The 14010-nt window shown below is 36.1% G+C and overlaps 1 protein-coding gene across 1 annotated transcript in view; it reads left to right on the top strand.

The window, feature by feature from the left end:
* Positions 1–14010, top strand: part of LOC125058434 (glutamate receptor ionotropic, kainate 2) — a 42853-nt gene that overhangs the window by 27446 nt on the left and 1397 nt on the right. The window contains exons 11-19 of the mRNA XM_047662506.1: positions 464–667; positions 1621–1725; positions 2275–2411; positions 4374–4497; positions 7206–7403; positions 8894–9094; positions 10061–10244; positions 12062–12189; positions 13333–13440. Of these exons, the coding sequence (XP_047518462.1) occupies positions 464–667; positions 1621–1725; positions 2275–2411; positions 4374–4497; positions 7206–7403; positions 8894–9094; positions 10061–10244; positions 12062–12189; positions 13333–13440 (1389 nt within the window). The remainder of the gene's footprint in view (positions 1–463; positions 668–1620; positions 1726–2274; positions 2412–4373; positions 4498–7205; positions 7404–8893; positions 9095–10060; positions 10245–12061; positions 12190–13332; positions 13441–14010) is intronic.

Genomic DNA, 14010 nt, shown 5'->3' with positions numbered 1-14010 from the left:
AGTTCCAACTTGGAGGATTCTCCACCAGTTTTTTTTCTTCAATAATCTTTGGCGAGTGTAGCTCAGCCGGAATTGTCGTCTCCTACGAGACTTGGACCTGGGCTTGAGCTGCTGGTGGGTGGTCAATCCCCTGAAGAGGAGGATCATTCCGGCTGTGAATGGACTTTCAGTGAAGTAAGACATCATGAGTAAACATTTGGAATTTCCTTTCGGATTTCTCCACATGTCAAGGGTATCATGACTCTATACATAGAACTTCTGTTTCCTAAAACTGTTTTAATAAGAGAAAGTCCAGTTGCTGTGTACCTTCTACCAGGTTTGCCTCACGTCACTCTATTCCTGACCCACGTTGAAGACTGTGAACCGTCTCCGTACCAGCTACTTGGAGACATACTTTTAGTATACTCCCCGTTCTAATGCTTTATCAGAGGGTTCGAAGGCATAACAGGCTTCTTCTTTTCAGGAGAAACCATACGTGATGGTGAAAGAAGGCTGGAACCTTCAAGGCAACGCCAGGTTTGAGGGGTTTTGTATCGACCTACTCGCCCGGGTAGCAGCAAGAGCCGGCTTCGATTACCGGTTAAGACTGGTCCCGGATAACATGTATGGGGCGTGGGACCCGGAGACGGGGCAGTGGAATGGCATCGTTAGAGAACTAATTGATAGGGTGAGTTAATAACTTCACTTCATAATAAGATCCATCGTAATCGGTTCAGTAATATGGCAGTGCTGGCAATTTGATACAAATTTTTTTTTATTCCAAAATAATTCTAAAAAGGCCGCCAACGCACTCGCGAGCTCTCTGACGTTGAGCATCCATGGGCGATATCGCTTAACATCAGATGAGGTTCCTTCCCCTTTGCCCCCTGTTTTACAAGTACCCACTCATAAAAGGCCGGCAACGCACTCGCGAGCCCTTTGACGTTGAGCATCCATGGGCGATATCACTTATCAGATTAGCCCCCTTCCCCTTGCCCACTGTTCTATAAGTACCGACTCTTAAAGGCCGGCAACGCACTCGCAAGCTCTCTGGTATTGAGTATCCATGGGCGGTATCACTTAACATAAGATGAGCCTTTTTCCGGTTTACCCTTTGTTTTATGAGTACGAATTCTTAATAGACTGGCAACGCACTCGCGATCCATCAGGCATTAAGAGCGGCGGTATCATTTAACATCAGATGAGCCTCCTTCCTGTTTGCCCCCTGTTCTATAATAACAATTCTTAAAAGGCCAGCAACGCACTCGCGAGCCCTCTGACTTTGAGCATCCATGGGCGATATCACTTAACATCAGATGAGGTTCCTTCCCCTTTGCCCCCTGTTTTACAAGTACCCACTCATAAAAGGCCGGCAACGCACTCGCAAGCTCTCTGGTATTAAGCATGCATGGGTGATATCACTTAACATCAGATGAGCCTCCTTCCCGTTTGCCTTTTGTTCTATAATAACAATTCTTAAAAGGCCGGCAACGTACTCGCGAGCCCTCTGGCATTGAGCATCCATGGGTGATATCACTTAACATCAGATGAGGCCCCTGCCCGTTTGTCCCCTGTTCTATAAGTACCAAATCTTAAAGGCCGGCAACGCACTCGCGAGAATTGTATTGTTTTTTTTTTCAGAAAGCAGACATAGCCGTGGCTTCCATGACGATCTCCTACGCCAGGGAAGTTGTCATTGACTTCACGAAACCTTTCATGAACTTGGGAATAGGAATTTTATTCAAGGTCAGAAAACTTTTAATAATCCTTACATATGAAATTGGCGTTTTGGTATGGGAGGAACAAAAAGTCGACTTTCTAAGCTATTGAAATTATTGTGGCACTCGCATAGCTTATGCATAGCTTTTATCGCGGGCTTTGCGGCGACCGAATCAAGAAATTCCGTAACGAAATAAACCTAACACACGATGACGTAAGATAGGTGCGGCCAATACGCGTTCGAGTGGGACAGAACGCACATTGCGTATTCACATCTCTCTGACGGGATCGGTGACGTAGCGTAAGCGCGGCCGGTGCAAAGAAAAATCTTACTACAAAGAAAAAAAAATCTGCATAAATAAAAAATAAATAAATAATTATAATTGCATAAGTTGATAAAAATTGCTATGCAATAGCTTTACCGCGGCAGTCCCCGAGTGCCACACGTTTTTTTTACTGTTTTTTTTTTGAATCTTTTTTAGCAATTCTTTTTTTTTGACTGGTTTTTTTTTTCGCAATTCTTTTTTTTTACTGTTTTTTTTTTTATATAAAATTAAATTCTTCAATATATTTCAGGTACCATCATCGCAGCCAACCCGGCTCTTTAGCTTTTTAAATCCACTTGCTATTGAGATATGGTTGTATGTCTTGGCGGCCTATATATTAGTATCCTTCACACTGTTTGTGATGGCCCGTTTTTCGCCTTACGAATGGTAAGTTGTATATTTCAAATAACGGAAACATTTTTTTTTATGAGGTATTAATAATAGTATATTTCATTACAAGTGCGGAAAGCCTGTCATTGCAAAGAGTTTCGACAAATGTCTACCCGAGCCGAGGCCTAGCCGAAGGTGAGGGTAGACAGTCGGAACAAGTTGCAATGACGGTTCCGCACGTGTACTGAACAACTATTTTTAATACAGTTGCGAAAAAATTATGCAATTTAATAAAATAATAAAAAAAACAATAAACTCAACTCACTAATCATTTATTTCTTATACAAATTATTGTTCACATATACATTGGTACAGTTTTTTATACTAACTGGAGAAGTTTTAGGTTGCATATTTATTTACTGATTGAGACATATTACATATTATTTATTTCGTATGATTTTTCATGTATATTTAATATATAATATAACAAACAACTAAACGCGCAAAGAACATTTTTGGAAAATGGCGCCAACCGTAAAAGAATATAAGCAGATTTTTTTTTTCTTCACCCATTCTGGGTAGGCAAAGGGAACTATGCCCATACAGCCAATTCTTCAGTACAATTTTTTATTGATATGTAATGAAATTTAAGGAGATGAAATGAAATCTAACCTAACTCATTGAATCAAATCATTAAATCTTATATTGAAACAAAGCAGTAGCTTCTTTTTAGAAATATTTGCATGAATCATAAAAATTTCTATGATTTTTTTTTAGTAAAAACTTCGTGGTTGGTTTTTTTCTTTTTAATAGACATTATTTTGACAGTTGGGAAAGAAAACGCACTAGTTCGGAAAAGGTAAAGAAAAAGCACGAGTGTGTAATAGCCCACATCCCGAACGCTATACGTCCCTGCAATACGCCACTTTTTGAGCAACTGTATTAAAAAATAAATTTACACTAAAGTTTAGCTGTCATTTATTATAAGACCTATCTGTCAACTTCAAAGAGTATACGGATATATGTACAAATTTTTAAAAGGCCGGCAACGTACTCGCGAGCTCTCTGGCAATGTAAGTGTCCATGTGTTGTATCACAACATCAGGTGAGCCTCTTGCCCGTTTGCCTCTGTTCTATATGTAAAATTTTTTAAAAGGCCGGCAACGCACTCGCGAGCTCTCCGGCAATGTAAGTGTCCATGTGTTGTATAACGACATCCGGTGAGCCTCTTGCCCGTTTGCCTCTGTTCTATATGTAAATAAAATTAAAAGGCCGGCAACGCACTCGCGAGCTCTCTGGCAATGTGAGTGTCAATGTGTTGTATCACATAACATCAGATGAGCCTCTTGCCCGTTTGCCTCTGTTCTATATGTAAATAAAATTAAAAGGCCGGCAACGTACTCGCGAGCTCTCTGGCAATGTGAGTGTCAATGTGTTGTATCACATAACATCAGATGAGCCTCTTGCCCGTTTTCCACCTGTTCTATAAGTACCAATTCTTAAAAGACCAGCAACGCACTTGCGAGCTTTGTTTTTGCAAGAAATAAAAGGCTATTTATTACACGCTTTATATTAGCTTCACCTGTATGTATGTAAGTATGTAACCGACTCCTTCGGACTCGATTTTGACCCACTTTAAACGGACAGATTTAATTCAAACTTTGTACACTTATAAAGAATCAGCGACAATATAATAATTTCATAGGTTTATCTCGAAAAAACAATGAATTTTTTTTTTAAGTCCACAAAGCAATAAATTACCATTAAACCTTACCATTAAATTGAGACAACACGTATTGCTGCTAGGACTAAAAAGTGGAAAATAAATATAGTTTAAAAAAACTAAAAAACACGAAAAAGCGTCTATCTAGCAACCCACGCTTTTTCACAATAATACCAGTATTTTTTGTTCATTACCATTTTCAGCCTAAATTAGGAATTATTTTTCACTTTTTAGTTTGATGTGCTTTAAAAGCGTGTTTTATAGTTTTTTTAACTATATTTATTTTATTAATTCAGGTCGAGTAGCACACACGTATGCGGTCACGAAACCAAAATGCTGACGAACCAGTTCAGCGTCTGCAACTCCATTTGGTTCATCACGGGGACATTTCTGAGGCAAGGTTCGGGATTGAATCCAAAAGTAAGTGTTTGTTATGTTTTGAAACCAAGAAAAGAGCGTACCAATGTTTAAAATTGCAGTGTGATTGCCCATGGGCGGCGGTATCACTTAACATCAGGTGAAGCTGCGTTTGCCTCCTGTAACTTAAATTGCGTGCGTACAAAGTACACGTCAGAAGTGAAACTTCTTTGGCAAACTAATTTTTAAGTCTTGTTGATATTTATACAAATCTAAAACTTGAATTTCTGAGACTTAGAGGGAGGGGAAATGGAAGATAGGTTGGGAATTTAATTAATTTATTTTTTTAAATTTATTTCTTCGATAGTAACAACACGTGGCATTTTAATTTACAATTCGTCATTTGAGATTCCAATAAATTATTTTGCATAAAATTTAAAAAAACAAGATTTCATAAATACTCTTTACGAAATTTTAATTTTAAAAATATAATTTCTATAAGGTAATCATTGATATACAAAAAACCCAAGATGCACACTCAACGTCAAAAAAACGTCCTCAAAAAATGAGCGCAACATTCTAAATTGTGCGCTCATTTCAAATAGTCTCGCGTCTACAAGTGGAGTCGATGTTATTTTTTATAAATAAATTTATGTACTCTTGAACTTTTTTGTGTGTAGTTTTTGACAAATATATTTACGCTATATAAAGTGTGGGTCAGGAGGTAGCCAATTTAACATTTTTTTTTAATTTAAAGAAAAAACTTTTTAACCGGATTAAAGTTATGTATTATTATAAATTTACAACTATTTAACATCCAACACCTTTTGTCTTCAGTCACCGTGACCACTCACGCTGTAAAGCACCCGAAAAGTCGGATACATTTAAAATTATGTTAAGTAGTTGTAAATAAAAATGTCATGTTCGACTCCACTCAATACCTTGTCCTACCGACCACGGTCGGTCGTAAAATTTTATTGCTTTAAGTACGTATACACTGCGTTGTAATAACAACTTTAAGCAATTCGCGTAAGGTTGATTTTGCAATAATATATGCTTGTAACATATACTGTTATGGACAGAAATAGTGTTTCGGGACACTTTCGAGCGTTACTTTTATATGAGACTGTGCATCTTGGGTTTTTTATATATCAATGAAGGTAATGCACATTCTTTTAAGACAAATTTGCCCGCCATTATATGTGGCAGAATATGCGAACTTTAGATTGTACCACCATAACTGTTTTGTACCATATTCTTGTTAATAGTGTTATATGTTATATAATATGTTAATTTATAGAAAAAAAAACAATTTTTGTATTAAACAAAATAATCATAATTTAGTGATTACTTAAATTCAATTCAAAAGCATGAAATTTTCATTGATTTTTGCTTATGACCTTATCACGTATAACTATCGTCCGTAAATCGACTTTACAAACAGCCATTTTTTTCAAAAGGGGGCTTTAGCTGTATCCGTGATCATTTTATTGGCCGATGGCTGGCCATGCGTCATACTCGTGAACGGGTGCTACTTGTGGTGACTGGTCGTACTTGAATTCGTGTATGCGGTGATGTAAATTATTTCGAATATGTGTTTGCGTGTTGTTCCCACGAGAATGTAAGTGCGTGCTCCTATTTCACCATGCCTCCTGCTGATAGAGGACAACTCTTTGTTTTTAATTTATGTTATTATTAATTACTTAAGATGTCATGTGGAACATGGTTTAATGGTTGCAGCTCCTTACAAACGTTGTGTAAAAAAAAAACATGGCGATTAAAAAGAGTGGCGGAGAGTTTATTGCCAGTTCTTCTCTTCCGTTCTACGCCCTTGATTTGAGAACTGGCACTAAATGTAAAATTAGAAGCATTTATATGTATTTCTTTACTGACAAGTCATAAGTGTACAAAGTGTTACCCATATGATTAAATGATTTTTGATTTTTGAATTTTGAATAGGCCAACCTGTGGTTAATATCTAGAGCCGGTTTCCTCTTCATGTTTTCTTCGTCCAGCTAGTGTTAAATGCGCTCATAGAAAGTTCTATGGTGCTGGGGTTTAAAACTACGACCTCCTTATATTCACACTTAAGCCAATACTGCTGTTTTATCCAAAGTTCCTAAAAATTAGGAATTCAAAGATTTCGTACAAAATATTTATAAATGATAAGACAAGACATTTGGGTAGGCCGCATAAATTACTCAAACTGTCAGACTATGACTAAAACTGAGAAAAGGCTACAATAAATAAAAAACAATGATTCACGTAGTCTTCACATCTATATCTATATCTATATATGTATATAAAAATGAAACCCGTTTTCCGTTGTCACGACATAACATGAAAACGGCTTGACCGATTTGTCTGATTTTTTTTAAATAATATACCTTGAAGTACGAGGATGGTTCTTACAGAGAGAAAAATTAAAAAAATTGAGTGAAAAAGTCTAAAAACAACACTTTTCTATACTCCCACACAAAATATTCGTAACAATACTTAAAAGTCAATTTGAACTTTAATACCATAACATAAAGTTCAAATGTTAGTGGAGGGGTTCCGGGAAGGTAAAATTTTATTTTTTGACATAATGTATTTGTTGTATTATCAACATTCTTTTTTTATCTTAGCTAGACCGGTGTCCCGAATAGCAGAATAAGTATTTAAAAAAAATAAAGAATCGACTGTTAGGCGGTACGATGTTCGCCAGGCCAGCTAGTTCACGATAATTAAAGTTAAAATTATTAATATAAATAATTTCTCTCATACTTCAGGCAACTTCGACCCGTATAGTTGGTGGTATCTGGTGGTTCTTCACGCTGATAATCTTATCTTCATACACTGCCAATTTAGCTGCCTTCCTCACGGTGGAACGAACTGTATTGCCCATACAAAGCGCGGCAGATTTGGCTGCACAGAACAGCGTGCAGTACGGTACTTTGAATGGCGGGTCAACTATGACCTTCTTTCGGGTAAGTGTCAAAATTCATTGGCGTAGTAGTCTGTGTCCAGTGATGCCAACTTGGGCAATTGGCTCCATAAGTTAAAGCACTACTTATATGAAATTTGTATTCGTTTTTACAACAAACTCTCAAGCGAAATTAGAGAATTATCACTAAATAAATTCAAAACTCTCGTTAAACGTAAATTAACCAATAAAGCTTTTTATAAATTTGACGATTATTTAAAAGATTGGGATTGATTGACAATTTGTTTGACTCAAAATTTGGCGATGAAAAAGAGTGGTGAAGAGTTTCTTGCCAGTTCTTCTTCGCTCTACGCCCTTGACTTGCGAACTGGTAGTAAATGTAAATTTAGAATCAATTTAACATCTCTTCTGTTGACGTTCATAAGTGTACTTGGTTACCTATATGATTAAGTTATTGAGAGTGTGAGTTTGGGGGTTTCGTCCACAAATTTAGGGGGATATTACGAGACTTATACAGTTATTTATATAATAGTAATACCGCAGAGGATAGGTCAATTAGCTAATAACCTGACATTTTTCAACCCTATGTAAAAACATTTTTTCCACCAATAAGTGATATACGTTAAATTAAACAAAAGTCGTGTAATACTTTAAGTATGTGTAGTGTGAGTGTATGAGTATGTGTGGGTGTGTATGCGTGGGAGTGTGACTGAGATGTGTTATATATGTCTGGGTTAGCAAGAGTCATGCCAAGACTTGTAAGTCTTGTGTATAATCTAAATCCAAAAATGTTTATGTATTTTGTGAGTTTAAATCTGGATCAAACTATCTCAAAATCCATAATACATGTCAATAACGAAATATATAATTTTTATAATGAAAGAAAGATAATAAGAGTACGCGAGCCTTGACTTAAGTCGTATTATCTCCAAGCGCGTATTTTCAAAATCGAAAGTATTTTTAAACCCACACATTCCCACACACATCTCAACAAGCAAATTATTAGTACATGGTATTTGTTATAGTGTTCGTCGTATGTATAATCCGTGGCTATATGTTCACGAAATCAAATGGCCTTTTAAGACCACACACACACACATACACACCCACACATTCCCACACACATCTCAACAAGCAAATTATTAGTACATGGTTTTTGTTATAGGGTTCGTCGTATGTATAATCCGTGGCTATATGTTTACGAAATCAAATGACCTTTTAAGACCACACACACACACACATACATACCCACACATTCCCACACACATCTCAACAAGTAAATTATTAGTACATGGTTTTTATTATAGTGTTCGTCGTATGTATAATCCGTTGCTATATTTTTACAAAATCAAATGGGCTTTTAAGACCACACACACACATACACACCCACACATTCCCACACACATCTCACAAGCAAATTATTAGTACATGGTTTTTTATAATCGTCGTATATATAATCATACACACATTTGTGTGTATGTGTGTGGTCTTAAAAGCTTACAGTTATGTTCTTGATGGCATAAACCTTTTCAGGACTCGAATATAGATATCTACCAACGAATGTGGCAGCACATGTCCTCAGCCACTCCTCCCGCGTTGGTGTCGTCTTATGAAGAGGGGGTCAGGCGGGTTTTAGGGGGCAACTATGCTTTTCTAATGGAGTCCACCATGTTGGACCACAGGGTCCAGAGAGACTGTAATTTGACCCAAATTGGTGGGCTTTTGGACTCGAAGGTGAGAGTTTATTACATTGCAAATGTAGTTTTCAGGAGGCTGCAATAAATAAAGCCTTGACCTTTTTAGGTCTGGGCCTCTGATTTCTGTTACATGATTAGTCAATCTAATAGGAAAGTAGGTGATCAGCCACCTGTGCTTGACGCACCCCGTCGATTTTTTCGGTCTAAAGCCGGTTTCCTCACGATGTCTTCCTTCACCGTTCGAGCAAATGTTAAATGCGCTGAGATAGTTCATTGGGGCCGTTCGAGTATGGGAGAACAAGGGGGGGGGTCTCTGATTTTTTTTATTTGGTGACGTCAACAGTAATTATTTACTTTTCTACACATATTACCCACACATTGTCTATGCTTGAAAACGAAATGCGTTTTCGAGGATTCTTACAAACAATTAATACGTTTATGTACTATTATTTTTGAGAGCTTTGCTTAATTTTGCTGTCAAGGGGGGGGGGGGGGGATAAATTGCAGTAAATCTCCTTACGTAATACTTGAACGGCCCCTCATGTACCTGCTATTTTCTTAATTTGTTCCAACCTTAATTGACTGTCAATCATAATATATATAAATTACGCGTCACGTTGTTTGTCCGCTATGGACTCCTAAACTACTGAACCGATTTCAAATTTGCACACCATGTGCACTTTGATCTTACTTAAAAGATAGGATAGCTTACATCTCAATGCATACCCTCAATATTATTTTATTGCAAAATATTTGTTTATTATTTAACAGTCACAATTCTAACAGATGGCGCTGTGTTGAAAGTACCAACATTTCACATAAGCTAGAATTTAATGTCATAACCACCAAAAAAGCATGGTGGTCCCCATGACTGGTGTTCTCCTACCGTTTCCCTTGAATAGTTTGCTACTATGTAATATAACAAAAACCTTAGCCACAGCAACGCTTGGCCGAGTCTGCTAGTAATATATAAATTATTACTATATATATGTTTGGTTCATAGGGTTACGGAATAGCTACGTGGAAAGGCAGCCCTTGGAGAGATAAGATCTCTTTAGCGATTCTGGAACTTCAAGAGAAAGGAGTGATACAAATATTATATGATAAGTGGTGGAAGAATACTGGTGACGTCTGCAATAGAGACGGAAAAGACAGCAAGGCCAGTCCTCTTGGAGTGCAGAATATTGGTAAGTTTATTTTTACGCTTGGCATATTTCACCATGCCTCCCGCTGATAGAGGACAAATCTTTGTTTTTAATTTATGTTATTATTATTAATTACTGAAGATGTCATGTGGAACATGGTGTAATGGTTGCAGCTCCTTACAAACGTTGTGTAAAGAAAAACTTGGCGATTAAAAAGAGTGGCGGAGAGTTTATTGCCATATTATTATTTACTAAAGTGTACCTTATATGAAAACACACATATTCAAAAATAATATTAAACAGGTTACATAAGTTATAAGGCAACGGGCGGCCTTATCGCTAACAAGCGATTTCTTCCAGGCAACCCTAATATGGAACAATAAAAAATAAACACCTACAATGGGTAAAAAACAAGTGCGTAAATAATTAACAAAAAAAAACTCAAAATAACACCAAACTAACTAAAATAAAATAAAGTAAAATCTAAAGAAAAAATAAATAAAAATATGTATAAACAAAAATTTTAATGCCAATCAAAAGATTAACTTAGTTACAATAATTAATATTTATAAGAAGTAGCTAATTACGAGGCAGAAAAAAATTATCAAAATTCATTTAATCATATAGGTAACACATTGTACACTTATGAATTGTCAGTAAAGAAATACATATTAATGCTTCTAATTTTACATTTAGTGCCAGTTCTCAAATCAAGGGCGTAGAACGGAAGAGAAGAACTGGCAATAAACTCTCCGCCACTCTTTTTAATCGCAATGTTTTTTAACACGTTTGTAAGGAGCTGCAACCATTACACCATGTTCCACATGACATCTTTAAGTAATTAATAATAATAACATAAATTAAAAACAAAAAGTTGTCAGCTATCAGCAGGAAGCATGGTGAAATAGGAGCACGCACTAAAAGAAGCTTTTGATGTGAAACATCTAAGCCGCACGTAAAACCGATTGCTGCCGTGGCGATGCGTCGCCACGCTATATGATGGTATATAATAATATGTATATACCGTCTATATACAGTAGTGTGTACGGTGTGTGTATTTCGAAGTCACTGATTAAACGAATCACGTAGTCACGATTTGAAATAATTTCGTAAATTTTTGTATTTACCTAATGAAAATAAATGTTTATTCAATACATTTATTAATTAACTTATTTTATCACTATGACATATTTAGTTCCTATCACAATCTGTTCTTTTCTGCTTTTCATATTACTTTTACAAAATAATGTCGATGTTTCACATCTGCCAGGCGTCCCGTGACGGCTAACATTATTTTTTTAAATAATTTTAACATTCGCTCGTACGAAGGAAAACATCATGAGGAAACCGGCTTGCCTTCGACCCATCATACTAGCGTATTAGATCTGAGATTTGACATCTGAGGCCCAGTTCTATAAAGGTTGTGACGTCACTGATTTATTTATTGTAGTTATACTTCTTTAGGCGCGTTATGAAAAATTTATGAGAGTGAAATTTTACGATGCGCGCGCACCGTGACACAAAATTAACAGAATGAAGTTGCCCACGGAAGATGCTACGGTATTGGACATAATTTAAAAACAACATTCGAATAATAATAGAATTTATGTTACACTTAAGAGAATAATAATAAATATTTATTTATTTAATTTTTCAAATGTAAACTGAACTTTATTGACTATAATGACTCCTTTTCCAGTCTTTGATTATTTAATTGTAATTAATTATTTGCATGCAATCAAAAACTATTTTTAATAATGCCAAAGAAGTATAACTTCTTACGCGCGTACATAAGTACACGCACCCTTTTTTTAATGTGGCAAAAATTAATAAATGAATTTTGTTTTTAATAAAAACAGGTGGAGTCTTCGTGACCCTACTATGTGGGCTAGTGCTAGCCATAGTTGTGGCGATATTAGAGTTTTGTTGGAACACAAGAAAGACAGCGTCTCAGGGACGGCAATCATTGTGCAGCGAGATGGGGCAGGTACGAAATACATATTAAAGAGTAGGTATTTTAAAGTTTAAATTTGTACACAGAAATTGTTTTATATTATCTTTCTATCCTAAGATAAAGGTGGGAACTGACCAAGGTTACGAGGTGTAACGTAACACGTTACTCAGCGAGCATTCGTGCAGTCAGTACGTCGTGTTACGGGGAAACCAGCGAGAACGAGCCGTTCGTTCCTGTCGGTTTTTCGAGCTCCACCCGGCTGCCGGTTTTTCGGCGAATCCTTTGACTGTTACGCGGTTCAGTCAGTACGCGTCGCACGTCGCGAGTGATCATGATTATGATTATCTAAAATGTGTTTTAAAAATCGCTTTATCAATTTTAGTTTTATACTTGGAAAATTGGAATGATAATGGGAAATAATAAAAGTAGTCTAAGTCTCCAACTAATATTTTTATTGAACTCTGTGTCTTAGAGAGTGAGACATACATAATACTTAACAATTATTTAGATTATATACACATATTAAATAATAGTCTATATGTTAACGTAAAATTGTAAACACCGTTAGATTGTAATCTATCTCGCGAGATTATAAACTGTCGAAAGATTGTGAACCTCAGCGTACTGCTTACAATTTAACTTATTATTATTCGGTAGATTGCACTACACTAACTTAGTTATCATTCAAACTTCTTTGGTCAATTACAGATTAATTTTACTTCCCAACAATTTCATATAACTACCGAATAATAATACCTTAAATTGTAAGCAGTTCGTTGAGGTTCACAATCTTTCGACAGTTTATAATCTCGCGAGATATATTACAATCTAACGATGTTTACAATTTTACGGTGACATATACACTACACGGTCAGCTGCTGCGAACTATAGGCGCCGCCATATTGGCCTTGGCTGCTCTGACGAGCGCCTTTTACTTTATCCCTACTCCGCGGCCGACCGTCACGCGACATGCGACACACAGACGAAAAAGTTTGTGACGATGTAATAAAAGTTTCACTTTAATAAAATGTTTTGCAAAAATTCTTTAATAAATTACAGTACACCCAAGGAAGTCAAAAATGAGAAAACATAAAAAACATGCGTAATAGTGCTTTATGACTTTGTTCTCAGAGGCAAGCGATATTTAAAAAAATCACAGGGTATTATTATTTTCAGGAGTTGCGTACAGCGATGCGAGGTGGCTCCTCGCGGACCGTACTGAAGCCTGGTTGTTCCAGATGTTCACCAGCGACTCATGTTCCACCTGCACCTTCTAGATATGAGGTTTGATTTCTTTCACCCACAGATACCTACTGTGAAAGTTTCTAGATATATTTTGATACTTAAAAACTTTGTTATCTAATAACTTTTTTCAAAAACTGGTTTTTCCACGCAATTTTTCTTAATTTTCTCTCCATAAATACATTCCTACATACGATACATTTTGTTATTCTTTCCATACTGTTTAATTCTGGGATAAAAACAGGTTTTTAAAGCTTTTTCGGGCAACTTTGTCTCAAAAAAAACCCTCAGAGTTAATAAAAAATACCTGAATTGGTCCAGTCTTCAAGTTTTGCGCTAACATATTTTGTGATTCATTTTTATATAAAGACAGCCAGTACTGTGAAATGTATATTTAAATTTATATGAAAAAAATGTCAGAAGTATCTGTATAGTATATGTAGTGTATATAATATATATATGTCTAATGTCACCGTAAAATTGTAAATACCGTTAGATTGTGAACTGTCGAAATATTGTGAACCTCAGCGTACTGCTTACAATTTTACGTATTATTATTCGGTAGATTGTAATCTATCGAAGTGAAACCGTTAAATTACAATCTTAAAATTG

Source organism: Pieris napi, chromosome 18 (genome assembly GCF_905475465.1).
Source record: "Pieris napi chromosome 18, ilPieNapi1.2, whole genome shotgun sequence".
In the NCBI taxonomy this organism is placed as follows: domain Eukaryota; kingdom Metazoa; phylum Arthropoda; class Insecta; order Lepidoptera; family Pieridae; genus Pieris; species Pieris napi.
The sequence above is the reverse complement of the archived record's forward strand: the minus strand, read 5'-3'. Positions and strand labels throughout refer to the sequence as shown.